We start from the raw sequence: 13,813 nt of genomic DNA on the forward strand, positions 1-13,813 counted from the left end.
ATGCAGAGTTGTAAAAAACGCCAGCAAGACTTGCCCTCTTGAATAATGCATATGAACAAAACTAATGGCGCAAAGCTGCTCTGTTGCTGTTGATCTAGTTCGACAGAGGGTTTTGCGTCGGGAACTTGGGGTAGACGCGCTTATATAGGTGGAGGCACACGGTGTCGTGCTGCTTGATGGGTTTGTTGAACACGGCCTTGAGGTCACCGTGCGTACCAAGAGATTCCTTGATGTGTCCTGTCAACCCGTGCTTGGTCACAAGCTCCACGGGCTTGAACCACCGGATGTCCTCCGGCGAGTGGAACATGTAGCGCACAACGGCCTTGCGCTTCTTCACCTTCACCGGCGTGCCAGTGATGATGACACGCTTGAGCACGACGCGGTCCGGGTTCACGTTCTTAAGCGTGCCGGAGGCAACAAGCTGGCCATCGGGCTTGAAGAGCAGCAGGGAAGCAGGCTGGAACGTCACGGGGCCATACACGGTTGCCACGCTCCAGCCACTCTGCGGCAGGAAGCGCTGGAAGAGGTGCTGGTCGCTCTTCAGACTCTGGTCGCTGAAAACGGGCTTGCCGGAGAATCGACGGAAGCCACAGTGGAAAGACAGCTCATCCTTGGACTTGAGCGTCTCGCCAGCAAAAGACGCAGCACGCTGCACCGAGAAGTTGAGCACACTCAGACGGTTCTCGTGCTTGAGCAGAGCGCCCATGACCAGAGGACCAGCCTGAATGCGCGCCTGCAGCTTAGCCACGGGCACGCTCTTGAGGTGCAGCGTGACGAAAACACCCGAAGGAACGTAGCCCATTTCACCGAACTCGTCAGGCAGAGCCTCGCTGGCCAGAGACGACGACGCAACGGAAGCCGAGTCCTCCACATCCTCCATGACCATCGATGAAGTGCGAGAGCGCGCCTGCTGCGTCTTGGACTTGCGGCGGAGCTGCTCCTTCATGGCACGCTCGGCGTCCTTGCCACGAGCGAGAGCAAGGCGCTGCACCATGGCGAAATCCGCGAACTGAAACAGACGAGCGTAGTCCGAGGGAAGCGACTCCTTCGGGTCCCAGGCGCTCGTGCGCAGCGACTTCATTCCACGGTAGCGAGCGAAACGAACACGGGCGGGCTGGTCGACGGGCGCGTCCACTTCGTCCGGGAAGGACATGTTTTCCTCTTCATCCTTGCGCTTTTGAGCCTGATCAACGTAGTCATCATCGACCATGAACATATCGTCATCGTCGTCGTCATCATCATCTTCATCGTCGCCGGTCTTGCAGAAGTCCTGGTTGACCGCTGCCGAGTCATCTTCGTCGCCATCGTCCTTCATTTCATCCTCGTCCTCATCTTCACCGTCCAGCCAAGCAGCCTGGTAGCTGGACGCGCCCTTGTTGGCCGCAGTTTCCGCCTGACGCTGCTTCTTGGCTTCCTGTTCAGCCTCGGCAAGCTCCTCGTTGGTGGGCCAGGTCTGCTCGGACGCAAACGGATCGTACTCGGCCTCGAAGCGCAGGTCCTCCTGCAGCGCGGGGTCGGCGGTAGCAAGCACCAGGTCGTCGTCCTGTCCGACCGGCACCGGAGCGACCGGAGGTTTCGCGCTCATGTCAGCGTCAATCTTTCCGCGCTGCGTCTGACGCGCAGCCGCACGGGTGATGCGGCTCAGCTGGAACGTGCCCACGTCCGTGATGTGGATGAGCTGGTTCACCGACAGCGGCTTGCCGCGCAGGTATCCGTTGACCTGCAGCTCGCCGACCTGTTCACCCTTGTCGTTCTGCGCCTCCGAGCCGGGCACGAACGTGGCCGTCGTGGCCAGCATGTACGAACGCGCCTCGCGCCAGTGGATCACCTTGGGCGAGAGCGTGATCAGCACGCGCGACAGCTGGCCGGGCACATTGGCCACGGCCACCTTGGCGTTCTCGCCGAACTCGGTGGCAAAGAACTTGTTGCCCAGCTTCTTGAGCTCGGCCTGGCCCTTGGGCGTGTGCTTCTCCAGTCCCTGAATGAGGCCCACCGTGGTGGGCAGACCCTGCGCGCGCACGGCCGACACGATGCGGACACCCTCCTCGCTCAGGCCGCCGTCGGCGCCGTTGTGCACGGACAGCACGAACACGACGACGTCAGCCACCTTGGCGGCGTCCAGGGCCACCAGCAGGTTGCAGCCGCAGTCGATCACGCAGAGCTTCTGCTTGTGCTGGCTGAACACGCCGACCGTGCAGTTCTTGAGGCCCACGGCGTCCTGGGCCGGCTCCTCCACGCTCGAGGCGCCCTCCAGGAGGCTCTGCTGCACCTCGGCCAGGTTGGCCATCTCGCTCAGCGCCACCAGCGCCACGATCTTGGGCGGGCCGAGCGCGCTGCCGAGGCCGAAGCGGCGCTGCAGGAGCATCTCCTCGCGCTTGTTGCCGCGCAGCTGCTTCTGGCGCTGCAGACGCGCCGCCTTCTGGCCCGACAGGCTCATGCTGCCGATGCTCGAGCCCGTGCTGCGCACGCTGGCGCGGCGGCCCTCGACCTTGCCGCCGGAGCGGCGCGCCAGCAGCGTCTTGGACTCATGGCGGCCGGTCTTGTGCTTCTTGTTCTTCTGCTTGAGCGGCCCGGAGCGGTGGTGGTGCGACGTCATGGTGGCGGGGCAGGATGCACTATGGCCATGGCAGCCATGCGTCCAGACGCTGCTGACCAGCAAAACCGAATAGCATATGTCAGTACTCCAGACTCTAAAGTAGGTCGTTAAGAAATTTGGTGTATTGAGTCAAGCTAACCAAAATCGTACTGCTTGCCCAGGCAGAAAACCATTGGCGATGCCGCAGACGATGCCGTCGGAGCAGGACGACGCGACGGCGCGCTTCCTGGCCAAGTACGGCGTGGCCAAGCTGGCCGAGCAGTGGGGCCTGGCGCCGGAGGTGAGCCGCTCGCTGGCCGCGCTGAGCATCCGCTCGTTCTTCCCCGTGCAGGCCGTGGCCATCCCCAAGATCCTGGCCAGCGACAGCGACCGCGTGACGGACATCTGCATCTCGGCCCCCACGGGCAGCGGCAAGACGCTGACGTACGTGGTGCCCATCGTGCAGCGACTGCTGCCGCGCGTCGTGTGCCGCGTGCGTGCGCTCATCGTGCTGCCCAGTCGCGACCTGGCCGTGCAGGTGCACCAGATCGTGCAGCAGTTCGTCAAGGGCACGCCGCTCAAGTGCGGGCTGGCCATCGGCCAGAGCAACTTCGCGGTGGAGCAGAGCGCCCTGGTTGGGGACGTTTCAGGTGAAAAGGTGTCCTCGACAACAGATGGAGGTCGCAGCTTGGTGGACATCCTGGTGGCCACGCCGGGCCGTCTCGTGGACCACCTGGAGCAGACGCCCGGCTTCACGCTGCAGCACCTGCAGATCATGATCGTCGACGAGGCCGACAGACTGCTGAACCAGTCGTACCAGGACTGGATCCCTAAGGTCTACGCCAGTGTCTTCAATGGCCAAGAGGTGGACGAGGAGGGCCTGGCCTTGGGGGTCGGAGTCACATGTCGGCGCCAGGACTCCATCAACCGACGCCGTATCCGCACTCCGCTGACGAGGGTGCTGCTGTCTGCTACGCTTACGCGTAATCCGCGCAAGCTGGCGGCTATTGGCATGAGCAATGCAGAGCTGACGAAGATCGGACGCATTGATGACCCGCTGGCTGATAACGCCAAGCAGGGCACGGCCGGCGACTCGGACGATGACGACGAAGATGGAGAGGAGGCCTCCGGATCGGCCAAGATGTACTCGACCCCGACGAATCTGGAGGAGTATTGGATCGAGTGTGACACGGGCTCCAAGCCGCTGGTGCTGTTGGAGCTGCTGAGCGAGTTTGCCGGTGCACTGTCGATTGTTTTCACGGCGAGTGTGAACTCCACGCATCGTCTTGCGCGACTGCTGCAACTGTACTCGACCCACCCGGAGCGCATTCGCGAGTTTTCTAGTAGCCTTTCGCAGAAGCAGAGATCGGCCTTGGTGGCGGATTTTAAGGCTGGACGTGTGGAGACCGTGGTGTGTTCAGATGCTATGGCGCGTGGTATGGATATCGAGGATGTCGCGAACGTCGTCAACTACGATGTGCCGTCGTTCATTAAGACGTACATCCATCGTGTGGGTCGTACGGCTCGTGCTGGTCGTCACGGTCGCTGTGTGACTCTAGTGAAGATGGGTCAGATGAAGGGCATGATGCGTATGCTGAAGAAGGCCGACAACAACAAGCTGAAGCCGTACCCGCTGCAGCAGGAACACATGAAGACGCTGGTACCACGCTATACAGAGGCTCTTCAACGCCTCAAGGACACTCTTGAAGCAGAAAAGGCTGGCAAGCTGCAGGCCACCTCCATCCTCCACAAAACGAAGGAGGAAAGTAGCAAGGATGACGATGATGATGTCGAGGCTGATGATTTAGACGAGGAGGTCACCAGTGCCGACAAGAAGCGAGCGTTCTCGGTGCTGAACGGTCAGCTTGAACGGAATTTGGGAAGCAGAAAGGTTTGCAAGCAATGATCAACATGTCAGTCATCCAGATAAATAGATAGAGAACAGAACGAAGTTGTGTACCAAGACGTTATCGCTTGGGATTCTATTACCCAGACGATGAGGGTGCTGTATCTGTTTGTGCCTGTGAAGTGTCGCTTTGCTTGTCTTCTTGACGCCGCTTTTTGTGGGAGATAGGAGGTTCACCACGTTCTGCTCGCTCCTTCTCGATCTGGATGCGCTTGAGATGGTACTTGTGCCCCTTTGACCGCAAGTGCTCGGCCCACTGCTTCTTACCCGTGAACTCGCGTCCGTTGCAGACCGTGCAAGTATTTTTCTGGAACTTGTCCTCTAATGAAGCAGCCTGAGCTGCCTCCGGTTGCTGTTGCTGTACAGTTTGGTGCGAGGTGATCTCTTCGCCCTTGAGGAACTTTTGGGCGATCTCAATGGCAGGTTGAGCTACAAGCGCGTCCCACTTCGCTACATCACTGCTGTCCACTTGGTAGACTGGGATGTTCTTGGTCACGAACTTGTTGCGGATCCACGAGAGCTGGCGACGCGCGTACTGGCGCGTGGCCACGTTCAACTGCTCGACGCACGCCTCCAAGATGGTTTCAAGTGCCTTGGGGTCCTCCGCCGCGCCGTCTGTCGCCTCAAACGCGTCGAAGTACGGCTGGAACTCCTTGTACCCGATCGCTTGCAGAATACCGACAGAGTTCTGCGCTTCTTCTTCGCCATCGCTGTCGAGGCTCAGTCTTGGCGGGTTCTCCTTGACGTGGGCACGCAGGCCGCGGATCTCCTCCACCAGGCCAGAGCTCAGCATCGTATCCACTCTCTTGGCCAGGCGCTCACTCAGCACCGGCTTACTCGCGTGTACCCAGAAGGCACATGCATCAAAATACCGCTCGACATTCCGCTGCTCGCGCTCCTGCTGAGCCAGCAGCTCGCTGTGGGGCACACCCGTTTGCTCGAACACCTGCAGGCTGCGCTGCACCTTGCGCACGTTGTTCACGTGCAGCCGAGCCGCCATCACCGGGTCCACAGCTTGCAGTCGCGCGTAGAGCGCCTCGGGTGTCTCCTTCACCTGCTCCTGCTCTTGTGGCTGCTGCTGCTCGTCGCTGGGCTTGGCCGGCACGTCGTCCAGCAGCTGCGACTTCCAGAGGATGCTCTGCGTGTAGTACATGGTGCCGCCCACGACGATGGGCACCTTACCTCTGGCCAGAATGTCGTCGATGGTCTGCAGCGCTAGGCGCTTGAACTCCAGCACGTCGCAGCGAGAGCTCGGGTCGACGACGTCGAAGAGATGATGCGGCACCCCCTGCTTCTCCTGCTCCGTGATCTTGGCCGTGGCCACGTCCAGCCCGCGGTACATCTGCATCGCATCCGAGTTGACGATTTCACCGCCCACAGCCTTGGCCAGGTCCACCGACAGCTTCGTCTTGCCGGCACCCGTCGTGCCGATCACCACCAACACCTTGCGCAGCGCGGCCATTGTTGATTAGCTTGGACAAAATTTGTGTTTGCAAATTGAAACCCAATATTCCCAAATGGAAGAAATATACATTAGTAGCTTAATGTAAATTGAAATAATTGACAGCTGCTTCAAACCAGAAATATTGCTAAATCCTAATGTATATTTCTAAATGGCAAGTTGCCGTCGTTCGACTACGACGCCCGCTTGCTCGCCTTGGAAATGAGAAACTCTGTAATGCTCATGAGTTTCTTCTGCTCCGCCTCTGTGAGAATCGCTGGCACCTTGGCCTTCGCAGACGCAGCAACAGGAGAAGAAGAAGTCGCAGCTGCAGAATCAACATCCGACGCTGCTCCAGTGCTCACCTCAGCTGCACTCTCACTCGTCGTTGGCGCTCGGATTCCAACGGCCACAGCGTTCTTGAGCTCGAACATCCTGCCGAACGTCTTGGACGACAAGTGCAGCACGCAGATGGGCACCTGATGCAGTCGGCAGAGCAGCGGCAGGTGGCCGAACGCCAGCGACTCGGGGTTGTTGGCGAACACCACCACCTTCAATTCTTCTCTCGCAATGGCGCGCGCCACTTGATTCGCGCCCAGCACCGCGTGGCTGCGCGTGGGCGGCACCTCCGCCACCTCCTTCTGCAGTCGGTCCAGCACAATGTCGCGGTCCTCCTGTGTCAGCTCCTCGAACTGCGGGGTCGTCCATGGACGCACGATCTCCACGGCCCTACGCGCCTTGCGCTTTTGCTGCTTGGTCTTGGCAGCCTGGCCGCTGCCAGGCCGCTTGAACTGCATCGCCACGGGCGCCTTCGCCGCCTTCGCCATGGTCGTCCTCTCCCGATACACAAACGCTGGTCAACAGCGCTCAATAGAAAGTAGATCGATAATTGGTCGAAAATACATATTCCATCCACCAATCCCAAATAAGTTAATTCATCTGGATTTTTGCCAATCCCGACGCCGTGCCATCGTGTTCAGTTTCTCTTCATCGCGGAAAGGAGGCGAGACCATGGGGCGGTTCTTGGGGTCGCCCACGGCCAGCGGCGACCGCGCGCGCAGGTACGCGGCGCTGCCCGCGGATAATGACGACGAAGAGGTGCAGCAGCCTGTAGCGGCCACGTCTCCGCCGGCCCACGCGGAGGAAGAAGCGCCGTCCAGCGCCTCGAGCAGGTCGGCATTAATGCGCAGCGACAGCGAAGCGGAGGCGGACGCGGAGGAGGCGCAGCACCCGACGCTACAGCGCCAGCACCAAGAGGTAGAACAGGAGAACGACGCGGCCGCTGTGGTGGACGCTGCGGAGCAGGAGAAGGAGAAGGATTCTACCCCCGAAGTTACAGTAGTAGAAGAAGAGAAGAAGACGAAGGAGGACGGAGCAGAGGAACAGAGCAATGAGGCGGCGGAGGATGCCGACCCAGACGCCATCCACGTGCGCATCCTGGACCTAAACGGCAAGTTCTTCGACGTCGCGTGCAAGCTGGACTGGACCGTGGCCCACATGAAGCAGAAGGTGCTGGAGAGCACCGAGGTGGCCGTGGCCTCCCAGAGGCTCATCTACCGCGGCCGCGTGCTGGAGGACGAGAACTCGCTGGCCAGCTACAAGGTGGAGGACGGCCACACCATCCACTTGTTCGTGAGGGCCGCGCCCACCCCTGACCCGGAGATCCTCAATGCAGAGCTCAACGCCAATGGCAGCTCGAGCGGCGGACGAGATGACGGCATCACCGTCGTGCATATTAACAGCGACATTGTTTCGTCCGCCGTGTTCCCGTCGGACTCGGCGCGACGCGTCGACCCGCTGATGCTCGACTCGCCGCTGGGCAACTGCGCGCGTCGCGTGAAGCTCTGGAGCTCGTTCTTGCTCATCATCTACACGATGAAGGTCATGGGGCAGTTCGCGTTGCTGGCCAACGACCAGCAGCAACGGGCCGCGCAACAGGAGCGAGAAGGGGCCGGGGCCAGCGAGACGGACCGACCGATGGACAGATACGACGAGTACCCGCAGTACTACACGCCCGACCCGCTGATTGGCGGCCTTGAGCTCATGGTGCACTGCTTCGGTGTGTACGTGGGCTGTGTGGGGTTCAAGGCAGCACACGACACGGACATCCGCCCCATTCGCTTCTACTGCCGCGGCGTCGTGTGGCTTGCCATCCTAACAGTAGCAGAGCAGATGTACACGACCGTGCAGATCTCCGAGTCGGACTTCCCCACGGAGAGGGTGCAGTACCCTTACGGTGGGCAGGGGCCGACGAAGGACGACATCGTGTCGGCGAACATCTTCCAGACGATCATGCTTGTGGTCATGTGGCTCATTGCCATCCGCCACTCGTACCTGCACCAGCGCGAGGTGTCCATCTACAACCAGTCTTTCGCTGCGGCTGCGATGAATGCCGCTCCTCCTGTACACCTGCCTGAAGTGGTGTAAGGAATAGCTTAGTTCAAGATCGGTTTGTGGGCCCGAGTGAACGAGAATATATATTTTGAAAGTGTGTCTACGAAGATGGAGAAGTAGCTGCAGGCTACCTCTCGGCGTGTGATGAATCTTGTCAAGAAGCAGCAGCGTACTGATGTCCCATCGCAGGCGTGCCATCGCAAGCAGTCTCTCCAAATATAGTGAACGGGGAGCAATGCAACCGCCCAGGCACTTTCTCCTTTTGCTCAAGGGCCCAAGAGAGCTCGAGCTGCAACAAAGGAAAAGTGACCTGTTGGAAGTAAAGGAAGATGTCGGCATCGGACTTCGATGACATCTTTGGCGATGACGTGAAGATGGATGCGACCGCAGAGCCCACCTTGACGAATGTTAACCTGGACGACGATGAGCTATTCGGGGGAGGCACTGCTGGAAAGGTGACGAAACCAGCCAGCGAGCAGCCAGCTCAAGGAGCGAACTGGGAGCAGATCGGTAGTCAAGAGCAGGACGAGTTTCTCTCGTGGCTTGACGACGGGGGTTCTTCGAAGCCAGCCCCAGCGGCGGAGCCTTCACTCCCCGAGAAACCCGCGCCGTCGGTCGAGGTTGCTGCTCCACCACCCGCACCTGTAGCGCCAGCTCCGGTCGTTACGAACACGTTTGACAGCGTCTCACTCGACGACAATGATGACTTTGACCGAATGCTCGAGACTGGAAGGACTGAGCCAAGTCCATGTGTCTCTACGACGACTCCAGCAGCTACGGTTAGCTGCCCGAACGACAACATCGCTACCAACGATGACGATGATCTGGATCGCATGCTTAATGCCTCCACTGCCCAAGCAACCTTTGAAATGTCAAATATCAGCAAGCAGGCTACCTCGCAGGACGAAAGTGATGATCTCGACCGGATGCTTGCGAGTGCGAATGCTCAAGCAAACTTTGATGCACCTACTCCAGCGAATACGGTTGGCAGTATTTCTCTAGACGATGATGACGATCTTGAAAAGATTGTCCAGAATGCTGGCAAGCACTCCGGTGCGAGTGTATTCGTCCCGGCGGCCACGGCGGGCAACATCTCGCTTGACGACGATGACGACGACGATCTCGAACGGATTGTGCAGCAGGCCAATAAGCAAGCCAACGCTAGCGGTTCACGCGAGAATAGCAGTTCCTCATTGCAGATCAAGAGTCAAGTCCAAGCACAACACAAGGCGCAGCAAATCGGTACGAAGGCGTCAGTTTTGTCTATTGTTGTTCGAAACAGTCTCTTGATCATTGTCCATGATGGTGTTTGTACTAGATGTGGCAGCAGTACGTCAAACATTCCTCGAGACGGGGGAACTGCCAGCAGGCTCTCGCCTTGCAGCGTGGCAACGTGCTGTACAGGTGCGAGTACAACCGAATTCACTCAGCTTTAACTTCTTGAGCTTACATTATCGCTTTCAGCCTGGTGCAGCGGACTCGGCATCCATGTACGCAGTGCAGACGACGTCGCGTTCTCTACCAAGTCAGGCTCAACTGCGCAAGGAGGTGGAGACGTTGTGCTCGCGCATCTTTTCCAGCGCAGCTCACGCGCGAGTCCTAAGCGAAGTGGGCGACAGTATGCGTGGCACGCATTTACTCTTCATTGACAGTGCCGAAACACTACTCACTCACCTGTGCACGCAACTCGATATTGACTACATGCCGGGAATGGCGTTCACTTTTGCGCCTCTGCTGCTCGCGAGCGGCAGTGAACCTCTACACCCTGAAACTGTGGAGACTCTAGCGGCTACGTGCCGTCGGTTTTTGCCTCATCTGGGCAAGAAGATGCCTCTCCACTCCTCAGCTACTGGTCGACGTCCGCTATTGAAGCGCATGCTACTCTATCACGCGCCACGACTCGCCTCCCACCTTCACGAGCATTTTCCAACATGGAACCACGCGCCACCGGGAGAGTACGATGGAACGAAAGGAAGTGGTGCTATTCCAGACTCGTGGCTGGCATCTTTCTTTGAAAACGAAGGGATGGTGAGCGAGCCCGCCAACTTCGACTTCCTGCTGAAACTTTGGGACTGCAGTATGATGCTAGAAGCGTTCTCCTCGAATGAGGACGCACCGCTTGCCACACCCTGCTTCATCACACTCTACGGCATCATCAAGTCTGAGAATGCGTTGTTGCGGATGGAAGGCGAGCAGCTACGCCACTGCATGGTGACCACGGTTGCGGAAACCTTATTGCGTGGTGAAGTGACGAAGAGCCAAGTGTTCGTCAAGGGTATCCGCCGACTGATGGATGCAACACCTCCATGTTTTACCACAAAACTTCGACGTGCGGGAGTGCCACCGCCACCGGTAGTTGAAACTGAGGCGGAAAAGTCTGCAGATACCGCAGCTTCGGCTGCCTCAACCAACGGCTTTGGCATGAACACGTTGCTGTCGGCGTCTACGCAAGGCTTGAAGGACGTGTCGAACCTGATGATCGATATGCCGGTGAAATTGATGATCGACATGCCTGTGAAGCTGCTGACAATGGTGCCTCTGAACCCCATGGCGGCTCTGTCGTCACCGAATTCCAACTCACTCACAGATTCTCCCGAGACCCAGCAGCTATTCTACTTGCACGTGCAGGCTATGGAGGTCGCGGCTGTCTCGGCAACGCTCGAGTGCAGAGAAGTCATTCCGTCCGTGTTTGGAGGAATCACTGGTCACGAAACAGGTTCCCTTCGGTACTTCATCATCGACTGTCGTGGAGTGGAGGAAATGCGTGGAGGACAGGTCCCCACCGCCTTCCGCTTTGATCCGGACGCTGTATCGGACTCTGCTATACTCGACCAAGTTCTCGCGACGCTGGGGCCTCTAAAGAGCGCCGGCGTGCACATTTGCGTCATGGGACACGGCTACGCTCACATTGCCGAGGAGCTGCGTCAATTCCAGCAGAAGCAGGGCGTGGCATCAGCGTCGCCGTTCTCCCTTAGCGAGGGCTTCCTGGAGACGTACGCGAACGACCAGTCCCGCGTTCAATCCACCATCGACTTCTTGCTCAAGCACGAGTTCCCCCGTGTAAGCGTCCTGGAAGGCGGCTACTCTGCAGCTCACGGCCACCTCTTCCGGTCCCACAGCTTGACTGTTGATGACTTGGCTGACCACGATACGCCCAGCTGCAAGCTTTGTCAGCACGACCGTAGCATGGAGGCCGTTCACCCCGCTGCTATAGGCGATGCCTTGAACGCACCGGGCGCTGAAGAGAAGAAGGAGTCCATGCACGAAGGCGACCCGGCCAATGCGAGAACTGCAAGCTCAAGAACCAGTGAAGTTCCATCGGGTATCGCAATGGACGACTCCGGTTTCACGGATATTAATCTTTCTCCGGCCGCTGCCAACACCAAAAGTCCACCAGGAGGCTCATACTATTCCAGCTTTGCTGGTGCCTTCAAGAGCGGAAGCAAGACGCTCTTGAGCCCTACGGTAGACGGCACCAAATGGCTACTCAAGAAGTCCGCAGCGACCACAGCCGAGTTCGCGAACGCTGCTGCGAGCATGGGCAACCTGGGCAACAAGAATCGAACGGGTAGCATGCAAGGCGCTGCAGCGGTTGGAAAGACCCCCGCTGCCCCTGCAAAGGACACCAAGCCGGCCATGCCGAACCTCAACAAGCTTCGGAACTCTCTCGCTGCCATCGGCTCTGAGAGCCTTGACATGCTCAAGAAGATGGAGCACGCAGTTGAGCAAGCAGCTGTGGCGACCACCACCACCACAGCGAAGGTGCGGGTCCCATTCCCTTCGACCATTTCGCCCTCCTCGAAGGATGCAGCACCTGCAGCGACGAAGTCGCCTCCTCCCAGCGTTACTGGCGCCTCCACACCTCCAGCACCGCGTGCGTCTCTCTCATCTGACCCAGCTCACAGCAAGTTCTTCCACCAGTCGACAGACGAGATGTTCACGATCGATGATGGCGATGACGACGAAGACCATGAGGGACATTTTGTTCAGGACGAAGCGAGTAACAGCCGTACGTCCTCCTCCACGTCGAGTTTCGTGAGAGATTCTCCGGTCGCTGGCGGTGGGGTCGGGCCTGTGCATGAAGTTGTCAAGGACCACATCGGTGACCTGAAGAAGGGGATGACCGTGAGTCGCATGCAAACGTTACCTTGTGTGAGCAGTCCGTTCTTCGCGTGCTACAAGAAGAAGGCGCCGACTGGAAATAGTGGCGCGGCTTCGCACTCCAGCATGCACCCACGCCGCATCGTCGTAATGGAGAACCACCTTGTCGTCCTCAAGTCTGCAACGCGCAACGAGGACGACATGTTCATCGTGAAATCTTGCCACCCGCTTTCGCACATCACGAGGATGACGTGCCTCAAGAAGAACGCTCTCATGGTGAGCATCTACTACAAGTGGAAAGCGGACGACGGGCAGATTATTGAACGACGCAATTCGTACGAGGTGCAGCAGCGTGACGACTTTATCAAGGCCGTCAAGTCCACCATGGACAAGATGTGAGCTCCCGCCATGGATTTCCTTCCACCACCGACCAGGATGCGTTGGCAGTTCAACGCTTCCCGCTTCCTTCGTAGCCGTAGCCTCTTCAGGCTGCAAATAGCTTCTCAAAATATACACTTCATTCACATGGGACGTAGCAACAGGTCATGATCGCCGTTAATGATCTCCACACTTGAGCAATTTCCACAACTGACTCAAGCCATGTCCGACAAGAAGCGGGAATCGCTTGCATCCAAGATCGACGAGGTTGCGCGCAACCAGATCTGGCGTGAACAACTCAAGACTGAGTATGAAATGGAAAGCGCGCTGACACCGTTCCAGCTCAACCCGAAAACACGTACGTATCTGCACGTAGTTCACCTCCACGAAGCTCGCATTAACGTGTATTGTGCCTTTTGACCAGTGAGCTCCATCACGCTAAAACCAACACAGACCCATCCAGCAGACTTCGGTAAGACTCAAGATGACCATGACACTCGAGAACTTGCAGCCAAACTCCGTGAAGTCTCCAAGCGTCCAATGGAGAAACACGCCCTGCCCATGACTGAAGCGCAGCGTGTAGGATGGCTGCATGATATGGCAAGCAAGGGAATGCGAGCGGACATGCACAACCGAATGTTCAAGGGCCGTGGCAGGTACGCCCAGCTTGAATCAAACCCTCTTCAGCCACGAATGATGCACTTACTTACCTGTCTTGCCCTGTCCTCAGCTGCGACGTCACCAAATTCGCCGACACCTACTGCACGATGGCCGGCTGCAGTCCGTTCGCAGACAAGTCGACTCGCTGAGAGAGGAACAGAGCACACAACAGAAGAGGAGGATGTTATAGCCGATAGATAAGAAAGGCTACGCCCAAAACTACTGAAGACATATTAAAGCCCTCCTTCCTCCGCATCATCTCCATCGTCGACAAGATTCCAATTCCTCAGCCCCTTTGCGCTTGCTCTTCCCGTCTTCTGGCACTGGAACCTTCATCGGAGAGAAGAGACGAAGACGG

At 58.3% G+C, this 13,813-nt stretch overlaps 7 protein-coding genes across 7 annotated transcripts; 4 read left to right on the plus strand and 3 right to left on the minus strand.

The window, feature by feature from the left end:
- Positions 1-94: 94 nt before the first annotated feature.
- Positions 95-2,596, minus strand: PHYSODRAFT_554279 (hypothetical protein; the record flags this gene model as incomplete). The annotated part of the gene is made up of 1 exon (XM_009516934.1): positions 95-2,596. The coding sequence occupies one exon, from the start codon at positions 2,594-2,596 to the stop codon at positions 95-97; it is 2,502 nt and encodes an 833-aa protein (XP_009515229.1).
- Positions 2,597-2,786: 190 nt separating this feature from the next.
- Positions 2,787-4,481, plus strand: PHYSODRAFT_258291 (hypothetical protein; the record flags this gene model as incomplete). The annotated part of the gene is made up of 2 exons (XM_009516935.1): positions 2,787-4,341; positions 4,384-4,481. The coding sequence occupies 2 exons, from the start codon at positions 2,787-2,789 to the stop codon at positions 4,479-4,481; spliced, it is 1,653 nt and encodes a 550-aa protein (XP_009515230.1).
- Positions 4,482-4,529: 48 nt separating this feature from the next.
- On the minus strand, positions 4,530-5,943 carry PHYSODRAFT_554281 (hypothetical protein; the record flags this gene model as incomplete). The annotated part of the gene is made up of 2 exons (XM_009516936.1): positions 4,530-5,529; positions 5,587-5,943. 2 exons carry the CDS (start codon positions 5,941-5,943, stop codon positions 4,561-4,563), a joined length of 1,326 nt encoding a protein of 441 aa, XP_009515231.1. The 3' UTR covers positions 4,530-4,560.
- Positions 5,944-6,116: 173 nt separating this feature from the next.
- On the minus strand, positions 6,117-6,749 carry PHYSODRAFT_469038 (hypothetical protein; the record flags this gene model as incomplete). The annotated part of the gene is made up of 2 exons (XM_009516937.1): positions 6,117-6,199; positions 6,305-6,749. 2 exons carry the CDS (start codon positions 6,747-6,749, stop codon positions 6,117-6,119), a joined length of 528 nt encoding a protein of 175 aa, XP_009515232.1.
- Positions 6,750-7,104: 355 nt separating this feature from the next.
- PHYSODRAFT_468224 (hypothetical protein) lies at positions 7,105-8,349 on the plus strand (the record flags this gene model as incomplete). The annotated part of the gene is made up of 2 exons (XM_009516938.1): positions 7,105-7,254; positions 7,288-8,349. The coding sequence occupies 2 exons, from the start codon at positions 7,105-7,107 to the stop codon at positions 8,347-8,349; spliced, it is 1,212 nt and encodes a 403-aa protein (XP_009515233.1).
- Positions 8,350-9,618: 1,269 nt separating this feature from the next.
- PHYSODRAFT_476357 (hypothetical protein) lies at positions 9,619-12,816 on the plus strand (the record flags this gene model as incomplete). Its single annotated transcript, XM_009516939.1, has 2 exons — positions 9,619-9,720; positions 9,781-12,816. The coding sequence occupies 2 exons, from the start codon at positions 9,619-9,621 to the stop codon at positions 12,814-12,816; spliced, it is 3,138 nt and encodes a 1,045-aa protein (XP_009515234.1).
- Positions 12,817-13,017: 201 nt separating this feature from the next.
- Positions 13,018-13,604, plus strand: PHYSODRAFT_321672 (hypothetical protein; the record flags this gene model as incomplete). The annotated part of the gene is made up of 3 exons (XM_009516940.1): positions 13,018-13,153; positions 13,220-13,451; positions 13,526-13,604. The coding sequence occupies 3 exons, from the start codon at positions 13,018-13,020 to the stop codon at positions 13,602-13,604; spliced, it is 447 nt and encodes a 148-aa protein (XP_009515235.1).
- Between the last annotated feature and the right edge of the window lie 209 nt (positions 13,605-13,813).

This window comes from Phytophthora sojae (genome assembly GCF_000149755.1).
Source record: "Phytophthora sojae unplaced genomic scaffold PHYSOscaffold_1, whole genome shotgun sequence".
NCBI classification, from domain to species: Eukaryota; Oomycota; class Peronosporomycetes; order Peronosporales; family Peronosporaceae; genus Phytophthora; species Phytophthora sojae.